Here is a 21218-nt window from a genome sequence, read left to right as displayed (position 1 = left end):
ATTCTTTTCAGTACTGACAATAATAATTTGTTGTAATACAATTTGTGCAAATCACAAAAGGGCACAGTTTGGCATTTTTTGTTCTTTGACTAATTTCACTAAATTCTATTATGACTTTAGCATTGATTCTTTCGATAGTTAGTCTTGTACTTTCTAATTTAATATTTGACTGAAAAGTAACTCTTAAGGGAGAGGTGTTTCAATGAGTATAAAATAAACAGGCTATTATATACTGTGCCTTTTACTGCAGTAATAAATTGCTTTGTTTTTTTGTTGACAAGAATGCTGCGACTTTCAAATCTTAATTTCAATAAGAATGCAGATTTTCTAATTGTTATGCATTGCTTTTCTCTCCACTACCCCTACTTACCAGTGCTATTCAACTGTCACGTGCATGAATATTTCTAGTACTCCCTCCTCCCTGTCCTTATTAAAAAGGAAAAAAAAAGAATTCAAAATGTTTTCTTTTAGTATTAATGTCAACTGTTTTCATGCAGACAAATATTTTCATCTTTGCATGAAACCTGCATTTTGTCTATTTACATTTAAAGGTCATTAAATATATATTTAGTCATTGATTACTATAGTTAAATGCACAATGTGTATTTCAATGGTTTAGGCAGAATCCTAATGCCTTTAAAGATCTCCCTTGATTTGTGAACACCTGTTGGCATATCCAGATGCATTATTAGCCTTCGAATATTTTTTTCTTAAAACTTTTCCTTAGGAAATGGAGCAGCTCGAAAGCATTTTGTAATTGCACAGTTGGAATCCTATTCTGGCTTTAGTATGAATACCAATTACTGAGCTATTAATTGATGCTAACTGAGATTTTAAATTAATTAGTGGTGAGGAAGAAAATATTGTTACCCTGCTGAGATTAATTTATATGAGAATTTAAACATTCTAGAAGAAAATAATTATGTTTCATTGTAAATATAAACACAGTATTGCTCCAGCATAGTTCTTAGCTTCTGCTTGTAGTTTAGTTATAACTACTAAACGAATTTGACTTTCCTTGTATTGAAATTTCCATAATATGTTGGTTTGTCTGAAGCTTACATTGATTGCAGTGTGTTCCACCCACCTACAGTCTTTTGGGTAGCAGTCTTTATTTTCATAATAAAAATGGAAATGTATTTAAAATCAATTACAGTATTAACATTTTTTCTAAAGGTAGTTAGGGATAATGGCCGAACAGAGTGACAAGTTATATAATGCTAATTTTATAGTACAATAAATTCAGAGGAATTATTTTGTGTCACATACTATTTTCTCTTATAATTGTATTCCGTATGGAAAAAAAGATGTACTTTTCTTTCCTATACCCATTATTTTGGTGCTGATAGATATACAACATTAGAGAAAAGTGGGATATGATGTTTATTACATTAGTTTCTTGAATAATAACTAGATACAAGCTGTATGCTTAAAAGATTTTTCTGTTACAAACCACTATTTTCGGAGCTCCATTTATAAGGAAGATACTATCGATTTTGTAAGTTTATTTATAAGAATCACCAAAGCAATCTATGTCTGGTTTTTTTAATGTTAAAAAATGATATATAAATGATAAATATTAATTATCCTAGATAGGAGGTAAATTCTAAGTAGAATTTACTGCTATCAATCTCCTTTAGGCTAGAAGAAAGTATTCAAGTCCTAAATGAAGCACCACTATAGTAAGTTGTGATAATTGCCATTTTATGGTTTTCCCATTTCTTTCACTCTAGGTTTTATATGAACAATTCAAGTTTTTCTTGAACCTTTATTTTCTGGTAGTCTCCTGCTCACAGTTTGTACCGGCACTGAAAATAGGCTACCTCTACACCTATTGGGCTCCTCTGGTAAATACAAAAGCTGTAAAAACTATTTTGTTTCTTTCGATAATGAGCAAGCTAGATTGCATATGTCAGAGGGTCAGAAGATTAAGCCCTCACTGTTAATGATTGAGAGATCAGAAGTATCCTGCATCAGCCCTAAATTTTTCTTCTTTTTCTCTTTTGGATTTCTGCTGTCCTCGTGTGGCCTCTAAATAGTTTGACCCTTTGGGCAGGGCATAAATGGGTTGGCCAAAATAACTGAAGGATACTAGTTTGCCTGGGTTGTTGCTTTGACTGTATTTAGATGAACGTAATCACTAGAATTCCTCTTAAAGCTAACACTGTAATTAACGTTCAACTCTCTGTAACCATGGCAATAACCTTTATATAGATTGGGGTATTTGAATGAGCTGGGGGAATGGAGCACATGAGTCTGTTAGGCAATGAGGGATGGGGTAGCTTTTGCCTCTTAATCCTTTAAGCATAATTAATATGGACTAAGATAGTTTTTAAAAGTGTCTTTTAAATAAAGTGTTCTTTGTATGCAAAATACCCTTTTGAGCTTTACCAAAGTTGATTAAGTAAGCTGAAGGATGGGCAGTTTCAACCCTGCTAGAATCATATGGATGAATAAATTCCAATATTGCTATTTTTATTGCCACTCAAGAGGGCTATGGATAAGATGTTGGGCCTAGCTTGATTTTTTTTTTTCATAAACAGGTAGATAGTGCATTCAGATTATTCTTTATTGGATATTCTTAAAAGTACCATATTAAGAAGGCAGTGTTGGTTTGAAGTTTTCAAAATAAATAGAAATTCATTTGACAAAAATAACAAATATTTGGAAGCTTTTCCTATATTATTAAAATTTGTGTTTCATTATTAATCTTATTAAAATATGTATTTCAGCTCAAACTGTTAGCTTCAGAAGTCTGTGGGTTGAAGTTAACTTCATGTGAATTGAAATTAAAAGCAATGTAATGAGAATTAAAATTATTTGATTCAGGAGACTCCAGTATATGACCTGAGTATTGTTAATGCTTTTGCTAATGAGAAAAGTTGGGTATGCATGTTAATTAATATATTCCTACACCAATTGCTTATTCCTAGCTATGGCAGGAATCTTTTTCGGGCTGAAGAAACAAAGGTTGCACATTTGTTTGGAAATGCCATTGATTTCTCAGAATAGGACATTATGTCTGTTAGTGACTTCAAACAATAGGTTATCTATCTTAAAGTTAGAAGCAAAAAAATCTTTTAAAAGAAATATTATGTCCATATTTGTTTTTCTTTATAGGGAAACACAGTAGCCAGTTTTTAACCACTTGTTTCACTATTCATTATGGAGATCAGGAGATGGTTCCGACATTATATCAAATCCATTGTTTGGCATTATTTATTTTAGCCTTAGGCACATATCTTGTCTTTTTTTATTTTAGGCAGGTAGTATTTTGTTATTTAATATGAATCCAAATATTTTATGGTGTTTTTTCTTAAAATTGATTAATCAGGATCAAATTGTGGGACTACACAAATACTTGCTAGTTTATTGCAAACATGGAAATAAGGGAGATGGCAGAACACATTCATCCAATGTGTTTATCTGCCTTAATTAGAAAACAGGAAAGACTTGCTACTATATTTGAGTCATCCCATTCTTATAGATGTAAATTATTTTGAAGGAAAGACATTATGTCAAATAATATTGTTGTATTTTGTATAGGTACGATCGGATTTATTGGTTAAGCTCAGATTTTGATCCATGCTTTAAAATACCTTTAAAACACATTGAAATCAATATATTCTCATAGTTTTCAAATTTACTGTTAAACATTCTGTGCATTTTAGTGGAAATACTTTCCATTTAAAGAAATGTTTCTTCTATTTTAAACAGGGATTTGTTTTGGCTGTCACCATTCTGCGGGAAGCAATTGATGAATTTCGTCGTTATAAGAGAGACAAGGAAATGAATTCTCAATTATATAGCAAACTTACAGTACGAGGTTAGCAATAATTTTTTACATCTGAATCCTGGACATTGTTCCTATCTAATAGCTTCTATCATTTACGGTTAAAGTAGGTTTGCATGATTTTTGATATACAATATGTCACATAAATCCTTTAAGCTATGTACTGTCATCTATCAAATGATTGTTAGCACTAAGGATGGTCAGTCTCAGACAGAAATCAAAAAGAAGTGGTTAGCAAATCAGGGCTGGCTTCTAACTTATTTTCCGCCACCAAAACTAAGGTGTATCTTATACTCTGGTGCATCTTATACTCCGAAAAATATGGTACCCAGAGTTCACATGACAATTTTACACCTCCTTACTACTGCAACATACAGTGTTATTAGGTTGTGTGCAGACCTAAAGTACATCAACAGGGTGACCTGGATCACATATCAGTTTTAATGAGCAACTAGATCATCATTATAGAAAGTTTTATATTATAATAGATTTAGTTTATTGTGTTTTTAATGCCTATTTTTATTTTTAGACTTTTGAATTTTTTAGATTTTTGTTTTATATTTTCTAGTTTTTAAATGTAATTTTATTTTTATGTTTTTAATTTTTTTGTATTCCACTCTCCTTAGGCTGGTTTTTGACTTAATACAAGGGTAATTTGATGCACAGAGCATATTTATTTAGCAACTATCCCAATTTATTTATAAAAATACATCTGAATAGGATTGGTCTGAACAGATAAATAAGACAATTTCTTAAAATGTTGGGTTGGGTAGTAAATTTAAGGATGAAATACAAAACTGAATCTTTGGATAAAGCAAATTAGTGGCTGATATTTTCAAACAACATGGTGGGTTATTTGCTACATATAACATTTCATTGCAACATTTTATCATTCTAAATGTGTGAGCATTAGCCGTTAAGTGACACGAGTTTTCACTATTACTTATATAGAGACTTATTAGCTCTTATTCGTATTGCCTCTAAAAAAGTTTTAAAAAATTAAAAATTGCATAATTGTAATATAATCCCAATGAGTCTGTAATATAATATGCATTATAAATTGGAATTTATGTAAATCATGAATATTAGTGATACCGATAGAAATGTGCTGCAACGAGAAAAATTGTTTTGTTTTGTGTGTCTTTGTGTTTTGTGTTTTTAATGTTGAAAATATTCAATAAAATTATTTTTTTTTTAAATAAAAAATGTTGAGGATGAAAAATTATCTTTTCATGGCTTAATTTAAAAAATTAAATTAGATTACACATTAGAACAGTGTTTTAAAATGTTCCTCCCAAAAACAATTACACTGAACCCCCAAATTAGGTGAATTCTTCAGAATTCCTACCATTTTTACAACATATTTTGATTTGTATGAAGAAGCATCAGTTTCATGGAATTATATACAGGGGTCCTTTCGCAAATAGATTTGTCATTGTTACAATTTACCTAATATTGAAGAACTATGGCAATAATTTTGGATTAGCTTGGAAATATTGGGCAACATTGTAACTTTTTATATACCTGTTTCCAACTTCGCGGTTTATTAATAAGTATAAACTGCAAAATGTATTACTATAATTTTTGAAGTTCTATAATCAATTCTTGATTGAGAGTAAATAACTATTTCACCTTGACTAAATCAATACATATTAACTCCTCTTAGTTCTATCTTATATTTCTGCCACATACATTTCTAATTGCTTCAGTTGCTTGATTCAGATTTCAGAAGTTTATATTAATAAAGTTGTGACATACTTTTGTTACATGTTTGCGTGAGTGTTTTATATTATTTGCTTTCTGCAATTTGATTGTGAGGTGGAAAGATACCTCAAATGCAAATCCCAAAATTTCAACAATAAGAATTTTACAGATCATGCCTTTGTTTTGATTAATTTATTTGAAGTATGGATGCTAAATTAAATTTAATATCTACAGAGACTTAAAGGTGATGAGCAAGGCCAAGTTATAATGATTATTTGTAGTGTGTGCATGATGTGGATTATTTTCATTGTAGAAATATTCTGCTGTATTCATATAAGTTGATTTTAATGATTTTACATTCATTCTTCTTGAGCCGTTCATGTGTAATGAATTATGATAAGCACTTAATTGTGTTCTAGTTGCACATAAGGCTTTAGGCAAAGGCTTGTGCCTTGGTGGACCATAAAGCTTGAATATGCAGCCACTTCTGACAGCTTTGGACTTTTTTATTGGCAATTACACAGATGGTGAAGAGTGTTTTTAGTTTGTGAGATGTGTTTCGGAGGAAAAATAGTTTACAAAAATAATTTATGCAGTGAATAGCATTTGATAGTTTTCCAAATTATCCTTTAAAGTTACAATGTATATTTTGGTTTCTGAAATGGTATTCAGTGATTACTTTCTCTATATAGATAAAAAGCTTGTTGATACCTTAAGGTTTTCATACATATAATTGCTAATTGCTAAGGCACATTCTACCAACCTCACTTCAGACAAGGAATATGACTAACAATAATCTGAAATTGCATGTTCTAGCCAGATATATACATTTCATAAATAATATCTTGATATTATTAGTATGTCCGGTGGTGACATCATGTAGTGTGAGCAAGCCGATGGGGCTCTGTTTGGCTCGCATGAATTTTCATGTTTCGGTAGCCTTTTGGGACAAGGTTAGCCCTTGAAGAGAGCACTGGTGGAGAGGGGAGACTTCAAAACACTAAGGGAGAAAGGCGATATCCTGGAAGAGCGAAAACTTCCCGCGGATCAGACATGGAAGAAATTGGCCTGCTACTGACCGATCCGAAGGTGTGACCAATCTGAAGCTTGCAAAAGAGGAAGCAAAGAGTAAGAAAGCAGCAAGATATATTGGTGGCAAAGAAAATTGGAATAAAGATAGATTGGTGACTTTACCTCCAAGTTCAATCTAGGTACAAAAAAGATTTGTCACAATTTGGATTTCAACAAGAATATCAAGGACTGGACAAAATTTTAATGGGAACTGAAGAGAAAATGATAACAAAAATGTATTGTTGTCTATTTAATGTTAAAATGAAGAAGGAAACAGTAATGGTGATTGGTTATACAATTGAACTGGAACACTGGAAGACAATTTGGGACCAAAATTATAAACTCACAATGGCAGTTTTCTATAAAGAAAACATCTATAAAATGTTCTATATATGGTACCTACTTCCAAAATGATTGACAAAGATGTCTCCAAGTATAACAGCGAAATGTTGGAAATGTAAGCACGACCAGGGGATGTACACATGTGGTGAACATGCCTAGAGGGAAAAAAAATACTGGAGAAAAATTCAAAGGTGGATAGAGGAAATTATAGAACAAAAAGTAGAACTAAAAATGGAATTGTTTCTGTTAGGGATCATAAAAGGAAAGACAAATAAAAATAATCAATATCTTATACTGCATATAACAACAGCAGCTAGCATTATTTATGCCCAACATGGGAAATCAGAAATAGCATCTTCAAGCACAATAGTAATCAAAAAAATGTTAGAATGTGCTGAAATGAATAAATTAACTATGGCAATACACGACCGAGGGGAAACGGAATTTTATAAAATATGGTAGAAATGATATAATTGGCTGGAACATACGGTAAAAGTAAAATTAAAAGATAACGATATGACAATAAACAAAATCATAACAGGTATGAATATCTGTATTTATGTACATATATGCATGAAAACAAGGGGAAACAGATACAGTTAGACAAGATGTTAGATATTAAGAAGAAATTATATGTACAACTTAGGAAATATACAATTACATATAAGTTAAAGAGTAAGAGATATAAAAGCATAGGTACATGAATACGATAGACTGTAAAATAAATCTTTTATGGTATATGATGTTATGTTTACATCATGTTATGTTATTTTTGAATTTGTGGTTTGTATTTAATGTTTTTAAAATGTTAATAAAAACTTTTTAAAAAATATATCTTGATATTATTATATTATACCTTGATATAGAGATCTTTTTGGGTAAACAGTATTTCACATAGCAAAGACTTGTTCTTGTAGATTTGCAGAATGCAAGTTCTTTCTGAGAAAGAATATAGCAAATTGCTCTATTGCTATTTTGAATTATTGTTCCAAAAGTCGATGTGACATCATTCTAATATTTGGGACATAGAAATATAGGTAGATCATCAACATGAAATTAATTTGCCTTCTTGGAGCAATACTTAAGATGAACAAGAGGATGTTAGAGGTGTGGTATGCTTAGGTAGGAATTATTTTTTAATATTAAATTTAGACAATCAAGGTAAAAACTGAATTTTAGGACTTCAAAACAGCATTTGCTAGAAATCTGGTATAATATAGCTTCATATTTCAATGTATGAAAGAGAAGTAGGAAGAAAATACATTGCAACTGTTAAATTGTGGCAAGGTTAAACAATGGATTATTGTGCTTCTACAGGAAATATAATACAGCAATTGTAATGTTCTGAAAAATATCAGACCGTTGATGTGCATTTATTCTAGCTATAATTTATAATTCTGAGATAACCTAAAGTATTATTTACATTTATTTTTAAAATATCCAGTTCATATACCCAGGTCATTTAAAAAGAGTTACCTGATTTTTTATGTATCTGCATGTAACGTTTCATAAAATAAGCATTTTTTAAAAAAATGGTTTGGGACTTAACAATTATACTGTCCATAAAAGAACTGTTTCCTATATGTTGTAATCAGGTTTATTATATAGGTTTACCTTATTTGGTAATTGAAATATCCTTTATCAGACTATATTCATATTCACAACATCTTCTTAAAAATCTCTTTACAGTCAAACATTCTGTTATCTAAGAATACATGTATTACAACTTATGGCCATTTGTTTAATAATTGTTCAAAATTATGAATGGCTAAAAAAAACGTGTGACAGTTCCTTTCACTACAGGATTCATTTAATAATCACATGATTTGCCTGCCTGCCTATCTCTATCTATCTATCTATCTATCTATCTATCTATCTATCTATCTATCTAAACATGTTTTTTTGCTGAATTTGAAAATTAAGGGAGACTAGGATAGATCTATTTCAGCCTTATTTTGGCCTCATCAGCTAAGCCATACCCTCACTGGGACTTGAACCTGCAACCTTTGCCTTGTAAGGCAGAGAATTAACCTCTAGGCTACAGTATCCAATCCCTTCAGCTCTGCACCAGGGAAAGGTTAGGCCACCCAACTCCTTCCGGACTCTGGGTGGCATACAACATCTAAAAACAATATAAAAATTCAATATTCAATATTAAAATTCAATTCAATTCAATTCAATTTATTAGATTTGTATGCCGCCCCTCTCCACAGACTCGAGGCAGCTAAAAATCCATAGAAAAAAGAAAATAAAATCATTTATATCTTCTTATCCAGATCTAGATGATACCATTGCTCAATGGTCCCAGGCCTGTCAGCAAAGCCAAGTTTTCACAGCTTTACGGAAGACCAGTACAGTGGGGGCAGTACGGATCTCCAGAGGCAGCTGGTTCCAGAGATCCCCTATGGCTCCGCCAACCGACACTGTCTAGCCTCCCTTCCCTGGAGAAGGCTAACCCTGTGGGCCTTTATCGGTCACTAGGATTTATGTGGTAGAAGGCGATCCGTAAATACTCTGGCCCTAAGTAGTCATGTAGGGCTTTATAGGTGATAATTAACACCTTAACTTGCGTCCGGAGACTGATTGGGAACCAGTGCAGCTCGCGGAGTGTTGGTGTGATGTAGGTCTACCTGGGTGCACCCACAACAGCTCACGCAGCAGCACTCTGGACCAGTTGTAGCCTCTGAAAGCTTTTCAAGGGTAGCCCCATGTAGAGCGTGTTGCAGTAATTGAGCCATGAGATGATAAGGGCATGGTTGACTGTGAGAAGAGACTGCTGATCCAAATAGGTTGCAATTGGTGCACTAGGTGAACCTGTGCAAAGGTCCCCCTAGCTACAGCTAAGACATGTTGTTCCAATATCACCTGCAAATTTAGGAAGACACCCAAATTGCTGACCCGTTCTAAGGGAGGTTAATATTCCCCCCCCCCAACCAAGGATGGACAGATGGAATAATCCGGAGGCAATGTCCACAGCCACTCAGTCTTGTCAGGGTTAAGCTTGAGCCTGTTAACTCACATCCAGACCCTCACAGCCTCCAGGCACCGGCAAATCATGTCCACCACTTCACTGAATTCACACGGGTTTGAGATATAATCTGCATATCGTCAGCGTATTGCTGATAAGTCACCCTGTGCTGTCGGATGATCTCACTCAGCAGTTTTATGTAGATGTTAAATAGGAGAGGGGAGAGAACCAAGCCCTGTGACACCCCACAAAGGAGGGGCCTAGAGGTCAACCTCTGTCCCCATACCAACACTGACTGCAACTGACTGGAGAGATAGGAGAACCACCGTAATACAGTGCCTCTCACCCCCAGCTCCCCCAGTCATCGCAGAAGGATACCATGGTCAATGATTTTGAAAGCCACTGAGAAGTCAAGGAGCAGCAGGATAGAGGAATGGCTCCTATCCCGGTCTCAGCAGAGATCATCCATCAGTGTGACCAAAGAGGTTTCTATGCTGTAGCTGGGTCTGAAGCCTGACTGATAAGGGTCTAGATAATCGGTTTCATCCAGCTGGAGTGCCACAACTTTCTCAACAACCTTTCCTGTAATGGATAAGTTGGAAATTGGACAATAGTTTTTCAGGTCAGCTGGATCCAGAAAAGGCTCTTAAGGAGGGGGTTTAAGACCACTTTCTTTAGCGCCTTCGGAAAGGACACATCATTCAAAGAGGCATTGATCAATGTCTGGAACCAGCCTCGTGTCACCTCCCTATTGGCTGAAACCAATAGGTCCAGTAAGCAAGTGGATCGCTCCTATGGCCATGTCTACTTCCTCTGATGTCATAGGATCAAACTCGTCCCCTACAATAGGACTAAGACTTGTCTCTTTCATCTAAGTCGAAATTGCCCAATCAGAATTCAGATCCATCCGAATCTGAGCGACTTTGTCCACAAGAAACTGAACAAATTCTTCAGCTCTACAATGTAAGGGCTTATCCACTCCCTGCACATTAAGAAGGGAACGGGTCATCCTAAAAAGAGTGACTGGGCCCGATTCTGTGGACGCAATAAGAACGGAAAAATGCAAACATTTTGGTGCTTGTATCGACACTAGATAAGTCCTAATAAAGGCTCTTAACACTGTCAGGTCAGGTTCAGATTTACTGGCCCTTCAGCCGGCCAGTATTGACTGTTGTGGTTCATTAAATGACTGCAGTGGTTTGCTTAACAACCACAGCACACAAGGTTATAAAATCATCTCAAATGATTCAGTTAATGACAACTTAGCAACAGACATTCCTTTCCTTACTACCAACTGTGGCATAAGTTGTAGACTTTCTATACTTCTTTTATTTTTTAACTTGCCAGACAATTTTTTTCTCATCTGATAAAATTAGCATGTAATTTATTCCAACACCATGACAACATAGCATTTGGATATAATTTAAAAGTAAGAAAGAAAAATATTCTTCTTCAGTGTCTTTGATATTGGATATTGATAACATCTAAAATGTATTTAGAACAATAGCAGCTTATTTGATGTTTTTGAATATCCCTTTCTTTTTTCTTGCTTTTTCGTTAAATTGTAGTACTTACGTTTAATTTTTAAAATGAATCATTAAACTTTAAAGCTCTTTTTCTATGTTAGCTTAATAATTCAAAATAAATTGGGAAGATAAATTGGGAATGAAAGATAGAAATAATGTAATGGTAGAAGTTCTGTGATGTTGGGAGCATTGCTTATATTGATTAATTTCTTCTTTCTTTAAAGGTAAAGTGCAAGTTAAAAGCTCAGACATTCAAGTTGGAGACCTCATCATAGTGGAAAAGGTTAACTTTTTTTTGGTTAATCAACATTTTAAATGTATTTTTCTGTTCTTTGTCCTGGACGTTACGTATCCATTATTATTTTCAACTGCCCTTTAATCAAGATTAAAATGCAAAATTGACAGTATTTTGATGGCAGTCATGTATTTTGCAAAATTACTTTGGATTTGCCCTGCTTGGTTTTGCGGTATGGTATCGTTCTCTCTTTTCTCCTCACTATAAGGAGAATGATACCAAATTTGGTAGTTGCATATGTTGATTAGAATAGATTTTAAATCAGAATTCAAAGAAATGTACAGCTTAAATCATTCACAAGAATAGAGCTAGGTTAAACTAAATTATTGAATTGAAATTGAATTGAACATGTTTCCTGCATATATATTATCTATCTATGGTTGTCTTTATTTGTCTGTAAATGAGACATCTTAAAACTAAGCTCACTAGTATAATTCAGTATAGGGTGACAGTAGGAATAGAAGACAATAAAACTGCATAACCAAGAAAAGTTATGCAAATAAATGTGAAGTCAATTTTCATTAAAATAAATATTCCTGTGCATTTCTCACATCTGCTTCAGTGAATCAGATTAAACATTAATTCAGGAATTCATACCATCAACAAATCAATTCTGATCAGCAGAACTTCCAATGTAGCAAATAATACAACAACATATGTGTGTGTGTTTGTGTGTGTGTGTGTATGTATGTAATAAATAATATTTTTTTATAAATTATACATACAAGTGGCACACAAATTTAATAAAGTATTATTTATAATAATTTACAATATATTTTTCAGAGTATAAGACGCACCGGAGTATAAGACGCATCTTAGTTTTTTGGGGGGGAAATAAGGAAAAGAATCTGCTTACCAAGTATTCATCTGGCTAGCATCCTTTGTCTGGTCAGCTTCAGCACATTATTTTATCCCCTAGCTAGGGCTTAAAAAACACTTTATTCATAGAGAGTAACAATGAAAGAGCTTGCAAGCCAGTAAGAGTTGGAAACATCATTAGCACCTGGAAAGAAACATTCAGAGCAAATAGAGTAGTGGAAAAAACTCTGCAAAGACTTAGGGCTTGGAAAACATTTTTTCTTCTCAGAGAGTAACAATTAAAGAGCTTGCAAGCGGGTAAGAGGTGGGAACATTGTTAGCACTTGGTTAGGGCTGGAAAGAAACATTCAGAGCAAGTAAAACATTTTTTAAAAAAAACTACAACATTCTTGGCAGAGAGTAACAATGAAAGAGCTTGCAAATGGGTAAGCGCTAGGAACATTGTTAGCACCTGGTTAGGGCTGGAAAGAAACATTTGGAACAAGTTAGACCAATGGGGAAAAAAACCCTGCAAAGATTTCGGGCTTGGAAAACATTATTTGCAGAGCGTAACAATAAAAGAGCTTGGAAACATTGTTAGCACCTGGTTAGGGCTGGAAAGAAACATTTGGAACAAGTTAGAGCAATGAAAAAAAAACCCTGCAAAGACTTAGGGCTTGGAAAACATTCTTCGCAGAGAGAAACAATGAAAGAGCATGCAAGGTAAGAGCTAGCAAGATCATTAGCAGCTAGTTAGGGCTGGGGTGGGGGAGCTACATTCAGAGTATAAGACACACCCAAATTATCAGCCTCTTTTAGGGAAGAAAAGGGTGCATCTTATACTCCGAAAAATACGGTATATTATTTTATATACTAATATTACTCTATAAAATAAATTACTATTACTTTAAGTAATACAATATTAGTGGCTTTTGTGAAGGACTCATATTGGATGATTGGTATGACAGATAAGTGTATGAGATGTGTTCGTTGAGGAAATTGTTTTTACATTTTTTAATAAGATTGGATTGTTTTAGATTAATTCTGATTTCTGTGATAAATATGTAATTTATGCTATAAGCCGCCCTGCGTTTCAGGAGAAGGGCCTAGAAATCGAATGAATGAATGAATGAATGAATGAATGAATGAATGAATGAATGAATAAACAGTCCTAACCCCAACATTCTTAGAGGATCTTCTCATCCTGCCCACAATCTTTTTGAACTGCTGTCTTCTGGCAGAAGATCCAGAACAATTAAAACTTGGACTACACATTTTCTGAATAGTTTTTATCCCAGAGCTATAGTCGCACTTAACAATGAACTAAATTAAATGGTCACCATCAATAAGCTGTTGGACAGTATTACTTGGTCTGTTGTGTTTGGGTGATTCAGGGGCATGCTTTTTTGAGGGGTTGTTGTATTTTTTGGGACTGGATTTTAGGCATCATGTGAATTTCGATGTATGGGTATACTGTGTATATACATATAATGAAAATACAGTATTTATTTATTTATTTAATAAGGCCTCATAATAGTTTGGCCATATGGGTGAGGGATTTCTTTTATGTTAATTTTAATTGCATGTATCTAATATATTTAATTATATAACAGCTCCATGAAGTGAAATGTTTAGTAATTTTAAAAAATAAAATAAGCTTCCAGTCAATAACAGTTAGTATTATGCCCTTGTCATTTGATTTCCAAGCAAGTCTGTCTTGCACAAAGACAGAGTTGATTTTTGGAATTGGCAAGGAATAATCCAGCTTTCCTGGGTAAGTAAAATTGCCTTTTGGTGGCAGAACAGGATCTGCTACTTTCTGCAAAATAATCACCACAAAGTAAACTTTATCCCTTTCATATGTCTGTGGTGTCAGTGCACATACAGAAGGGTTATAGTTTGTGTCATATTAACTCAGTGTTGCTTTGTCATTTCCTCCCAGCACAAGACTAAACTGTGCTGACTTTCCACATAAAGTAAGGAGCACACTTAAAGAGTTTCTGATTCCAGAATAATTGTTCTTAACAACAGCTTGTCAGCAAAAAATGAAAAGGCTGTTAAAGAAAATACCTATATGTTTCAATCCAAATGACCTTTCAATATGTCAGCATTGATTTTTACACTACAATAGTTGTGCTTAAAGTGCAACCAGCTTTGCCCAAATGGTTTTTTTCTAAAAATGTAAAAGTTCTTTTTTTTGTCCGTGTTCCTTTCATTCCCACCTGTAAAATTTCTAAATTTGTATACCGATAGCCCCCTCTTAATAAACCTAATTGGTACTGGCAACTCCACAACTCACAAAGTGATCATTAAGTGGGAAAACATGAGACCATGACTTGTGCTTTCTGACACAAATAGTCATTGATGAGTGATCAATTAGCAAGAACTCCCTGTACAGTGTGGTGTCCCATCCAAGGGGATAACCTGGTCCATACTGACTTAGATACAGAAATGTTGTAGATTCATACACTTCCAGGACTCCGTGCTAGGAATTTTTTTTTTGCTTTAACAAATATAAGCATGAAGGAAACTTATAATCATTGATATTTTTGGTAGATATTGAAATATCTAATAGACACCAGGTTTTGTTTTGATTGCTATCTGGTGACTTTAATGAGGATTGTAACATTAATCATGTTTGATGTGTGGGAAGTGCATTTTTGTCAAAGCTTCAGCTTGTTAACAGGCAACAGTTTTAAAGGATGAACCTCAGTTGTGACTAAAAGGTTTATGTCAACATTAAAAGCGAAGTTGTAAAGATGTATAGTTAATCTATATAAAGACAGAGCATCTGATTTTATGTTTGTCATTTAAGGAATGATTTATTGACTTCTGAAGTTGCCTTTTGCTTTTCCTCTCAGTTTTTACAGATAGTGGGTTCCCAAATATTGAATATACAATATAGCTGCTATCCTTCACTAAGATTTATATTTTTGCTGTCCTTTTTCCCCACCTTGATATATAATAGACTTCTTGTTAAATGTGGGAAGGGTATGTATAGTTTGAGAATATGTAATAAAAAGTTATCAATAACAAGATTCTGAACTCAGTTTTCTGGTATTTCAGTTAATTATTTAGACAATTATATGCAGGTTTTAAAGTAGTCTGCCAATCTTAGATAACTGAAAGAAGAGAATCCAAAATCATTATCATCACATCATTTCCTATCACGTTATAGTCACAACTATAAAGGAACTAAATCAAATTTAGCTAAGCAAAATTTAAATAGTTATCTTAACTACTTCAGTTTTATCACCTAAATCCAAACTGTTCTAAAAAAATAATCTAATGTATTAGTATCTACCATTACCTTCAAGTCCCTAAATGTGTCTTGGAGGAACTGCATCTCATTTTAGTACCAGATCACTACCCCATGATTTCCAATCTCTATCTACAGTGGTACCTCTACCTAAGAACGCCTCTACTTACGAACTTTTCTAGATAAGAACTGGGTGTTCAAGATTTTTTCCCCTCCTCTCAAGAACCATTTTCCACTTACAAACCCGAGCCTCCGAAACTGTAACCGGAAAAAGCATAGGGCCTCTATAGGAATCTCCTGGGAGGAAACAAGGCCGGAAAAGGCAGGGAGAAGCCTCTGTGGGACCTCTCTAGGAATCTCCTGGGAGGAAACAGGGCCAGAAAAGGTAGGGAGAAGCCTCCGTGGGCCCTCTCTAGGAATCTCCTGGGAGGAAACAGGGCCTCCACCCTCCCTGTGGTTTCCCCAATCACACACATTATTGGTTTTTACATTATGTGAAAAATTGCTTCTTCTTACAAACTTTTCTACTTAAGAACCTGGTCATGGAACGAAATTAAGTTTGTAAGTAGAGGTACCACTGTACATCGTTTGTTTACAGTAAAACGTATATATTGACAAGGCAGAGAACTTTCTCCAAACTCTTTGGATTGTATAATCTCCTTTTAGAATGTTAGATTAGCATGCTAGAATTTTTTATACTAGTATTGAATTTTTCATTTTACCCAAGAATTTTCCTGTTCTTTTGTTGATTTTCCTTTTGTTTCATTAGGAATATGTGTAATTTTTATTATATATTTGAATTATGTTTATGATTATATTGTATTCTATTTAATATCTGTAAAGACTTAGGCCAGTAGAGAAATAATTTTATATAAACAATCAGGTCCGCACATGAGTTCAATTAGCTTCTTTAGTGCTTATGCCTATATTACAGGAATATTCCCCGGCAGGCAGCTTGTACCTGGACTAGATTAGATACTGTAAGGTTCAATGGCATTTGGGGGAAAGGATATATGATCTTGCTCTCTTGTGTTTACCTAAAGATTCCAGATTAATTCCCTACTTGACTCCTCCCCATGGCTCAGCCAGTCTCCCTCCCTTCTCCCTCCCTCTCACACTTACTATCTCACATGACAGAAGATAAAAAGACTTCCATTATTTGCTTTTTAGTATATTATTAGTCAACATAATGTCTTCAGAAGAACAGGTACTTGTTTCCTCCAGGTTGCAAAATATTGTTGCAATTTAAGCGTTAAGAACTTCTTTTTCAAACGCTTCATTTAAAAACCTGTGGTTTGTTTCGCACTCCCTCTGTGAGAGAAACGAGTGGTTAAGAAATATAAAATAAACATAAATAATTAGTCATTTATTGTTTTTTAAAAATCTGATTTAAGTGGTAAATATATCTCAGCCAGTTAAATTTTAATTAAGCATTCATCTGAATAAAATCGTAATTGTTTCTATGCTTCTGAGAGATATTTGATTGGAATTGGATTTTTCTCCCAACAGAATCAACGAATTCCATCTGATATGGTATTTCTAAGAACTTCAGAAAAAACAGGTATGTTGTTATTTTCTAATCTCAGGTACTTGAGGATGTTCTGGCCTCAGCTGTCTATATAATGATCTCTTCAGCTGATCCTGGTTGATGTTGACTGGCTTATGAACAACCAGCTACAAGATAGATGAAGATCATACCTTGTCCCATTTTTTGGCAGCAGAAGTATCTCCGTGCCATAATAACAGAACCACTTCATTCTGTCAACTGAGTGAAATTAAAAGAGGTTCCATTCTTGCTAGGCTGGAAGCATGCTGATAAATTAACATTACAATGCATACAGATAGGCCTTGACTTACAGTCATTAGTTGCAATGGTCCTAAAACAACTCACTATCTGACTGATGCAATTTTTACTTTTTTGTGGCTGTTAAATGAATCACCATGATCACTAAGTGAATCCACAGACATTAAACAAACAGTGTCTTTATTAAACCAGTCACTTTGCTATGGGGTGGGGGATTGGCTATCAGAGCTTTGAAACCAATTTGTAAGTACCTTTTCTGGTGTCTGCTATAACTTTAAATGGTTGCTAAATGACTGATCATAAGTTAAGGACTACCTGTATATTAACATTAAAGTATGTTTTTATACAGACCATATATGTTAAGAAATATAGAATATAAAAATATAGAATATAGAATGAGTTATTTAGTGTTTCATAATAACAGGTAGGTAGTATCATTCTTGATAAGAATTTTGAAAGAATTATTTGCTATTAGTAACAAATATGAGCCAATTTTATGGAACTACTTTTAAAAAATATATTTATATGATTAAAACTAATTGTATTTCAAAAATTAATCATAACTATTTATTTTTAGGCATGTTGTATTTGTGACTGATGAATAATGTTTTGCTGACATTAAGAGCTTCATGTAAACTCTTCACATTGTTATTTAATTATAGTTTAAGCAGATTAAAGAAAATTCACTTGATTTTTGTTTTATATGTATAAAGTACAAAATATTAAAAACAGGATTGAAGAAAAAATTTCCTAGTTACAATTATAATTCATTATGAATACAACTTCTTAGATTATGGTGTCTCAAATTAAGCATTAATTCTGAAAGTACAGAATCCACTTATTTTATTATTTATTTACAATTTAGGCAAAATGTTATAAAAATGAAGACACGTCCTGCTGAATTAACAATTCTATTTAATTGTTTTACTGTTACACCTTATAATTAATTGCAAATTATTGTTCCGCACCTTTTTGTGGAACAGATTTGACACTTTGAACTTCTGAAATTACACAGAAATGTGGTATCACTTTGCTGTTCAGCCATTCAGCTCAAGTGTCACTTTCTATCTCTTTCTAAGCAGACTGCTGCAGAATAATAAGGCCGTAATAGTTGTGGCACGTGTTCTGAACATTCCTATTATGTTTAGAAACCACACATTCTAAAACCTACCTGTCTTGAGATGAGGAAAAAAAAAGTTGAGAAATGTATTGCTATAGAGAATGACAAATGACTAGAGTGAGATTTTGCACATACAGCCAAATAAACTTTTATCTTCAGGGCATGAGTGACTGCCAACAATCTGTCCAAACTATTTTAATCTGTTCCCATATCTCAGTTCCTATTCTAGTTTTAACATTTGATTTAACTTAGGCTAACCATGTTTTGACATCTATCTCGAGCCACAGAATGTTATTGCTTTTCTGTGTTTCACCTGTTGTTTTCTACATGAATCCCAATAGAGTAAGTTTAATACAGTAGTAAATATATTAATAAAAGCTTATTAACATGTTTATGATCAAAGAACTGGTATAGCTAAAGGACTTATCTAAAATCAAAGAAGTATTTGATTCTGATTGTTATAATTCCACTAGATTTAAGCTATGTTATCTTGTTCCATTGTAATACAGGGTTCACATTACAAATTTTAACAGATTATTGTAAGATATTATAACTGAAATCCAGAGACACAGGATTTTTTCCCCGTTTCTTTCAATGGCATTGCATGAACTGTTGGGTTACTGATATCTGAGTGGTCTATCCCACAGCACCTATAAAGGATTTGTGATTAGGTAGTAGAAATGCTAATCAGAACAAGGCAACATAGAGGATTTCCTTCCAGTTTATATTCCAGAGGGAGAGAGTTACTAAGGAGAGATGGTTTGGGAAGGTATGTATAGGATAGGTAGAAGGGAGGCTCAAGAGTCCTAGTCCAGAAGAAAACACAAATTTATGAGAAGTACTGGATGATGAATATATTTGGTGCAAAGGAAAACAAATATTGACATAGATACTGTATGTCACAATGATAAGTCAATCTGTTTATAACTCTTTAATAGTTAAACAAGTTTCTTTGTTTAAGGTTACATCCTGTGCAGGCAATTTAATCATGTTCTTAACGGCACATTCTTAACGGCATAAGAAATAAAAGTGGGGGAAAGCAAAATAATTTGTAAACATGAAATACTTCAGTGTGGCAGCATGATCAAGAAAGATATCCAAATGTCGATGGAATAATATTGATGAAACAGACAATATTTATTTATTTATTTACTTACTTACTTACTTACCTACCTACCTACCTACCTACCTACCTACTTATTTATTTGACTTCTGTGCCGCTCAATCCCGAAGGACTCAGTGCGTCTTACAAATAATATAATAAATACAAAAGATACAAGTAATAAAAAGAAGTCGAATATAATATCTAAAATTAAACCCCGTAAAAAAACCCATTTGTATAAAAAACAGTCATAATTATATGCATACACACCATGAAAAGACCACCAAATAAACAGTGTGTAATAGCCATTATGTGTATATAGTGTGTAGAGCAAATAAATCTAAACACGGGCCATTGTCTTTTTTTTTTTTTCAATAAATTTTATTGGTTTTCATAAAATGAACAAACAGACATACCAACATTTAACATTAAAAAATGGGGTTGTAATTTCCCCGCTTATCTCAAAAGTATAAATTTGAATATAGAAAAAAGAATACATATTTGAATACAATTCATTATTATAGGTATAGTAAATAGTAAATATTAATAGTAAAAAGAAAAAGAAAAATTTATTACCTACTATCTTTCAAAAAATGAAAACAGAATTATTATTAAATGATGTTTGGAGGGAAAGATATCCTCAAAAGAGACAGTATACCTTTTATTCTAACCCCCATAAAATCTGGACAAGAATAGATATGGTATGGGCTCCAAAAATAACTGCAGAACAAATAAAAGAGGTGGAAATAGATGTAAACACATGAGCAGACCATAACCCCGTAGTAGTCTATATGAGAAATAATAATAAATATTTAAATTGGCAGATGAATAGAAATGTTTTGAAAGGAAAAAAAATACAAGGATTGGATTGAGAAAGAATTAAATATATTTTTTGAAATTAATAAAAATTCAGACACTACTCCACAAAATTTGTGGGATACAACCAAAGCATACACAAGAGGACTAACAATTTCCTACACTGCAAAACAAAATAAAGGGAAAAAAATTAAATATGAACAATTAATAAATGAACTAAAACAATTAGAAATCTTATCACAACAAAATACAAAGAATAGAGAATTAAAAAGGAAAATTGATGTAATCAAACATAAAATCAGATTAATAGAGCAGAACCAAATAGTGGAAAAAATAAAAAGAGCTAAACAACATTATTTTGAACATGCCAATAAACCAGGAAGATGGCTCGCATATAAACTTAGGAAACAGCGACAATCAAAAATAATTAAAAAATTAGAAGATAAAGATGGAACAATAAAACATGATACAGAAGGAAAAGCAAATATAGTACAATTTTTTTTAAAGAACTATATAAAAAAGAAAATATTAGTGAGGACGAAGTTTTTAAATACTTAAAACATACTGAACTACCACAACTAACAGAAGAGCAACAGGCAAACATGGAAGGAGCAATAACA

At 33.2% G+C, this 21218-nt stretch overlaps 1 protein-coding gene across 2 annotated transcripts in view; it reads left to right on the top strand.

The window, feature by feature from the left end:
- The window catches only part of ATP9B (ATPase phospholipid transporting 9B (putative)), a 184330-nt gene that overhangs the window by 28609 nt on the left and 134503 nt on the right, over positions 1-21218 (top strand). For both annotated transcript variants that reach the window (XM_070747427.1, XM_070747426.1), the window contains exons 4-7: positions 1734-1847; positions 3718-3826; positions 11629-11687; positions 17266-17317. In XM_070747427.1, coding sequence (XP_070603528.1) covers positions 1734-1847; positions 3718-3826; positions 11629-11687; positions 17266-17317 — 334 coding nt within the window. The remainder of the gene's footprint in view (positions 1-1733; positions 1848-3717; positions 3827-11628; positions 11688-17265; positions 17318-21218) is intronic.

This window comes from Erythrolamprus reginae, chromosome 3 (assembly GCF_031021105.1).
Source record: "Erythrolamprus reginae isolate rEryReg1 chromosome 3, rEryReg1.hap1, whole genome shotgun sequence".
NCBI lineage: Eukaryota > Metazoa > Chordata > Lepidosauria > Squamata > Dipsadidae > Erythrolamprus > Erythrolamprus reginae.
Note: the sequence above shows the minus strand (reverse complement) of the source record. Positions and strands in the feature narration are given on the sequence as shown.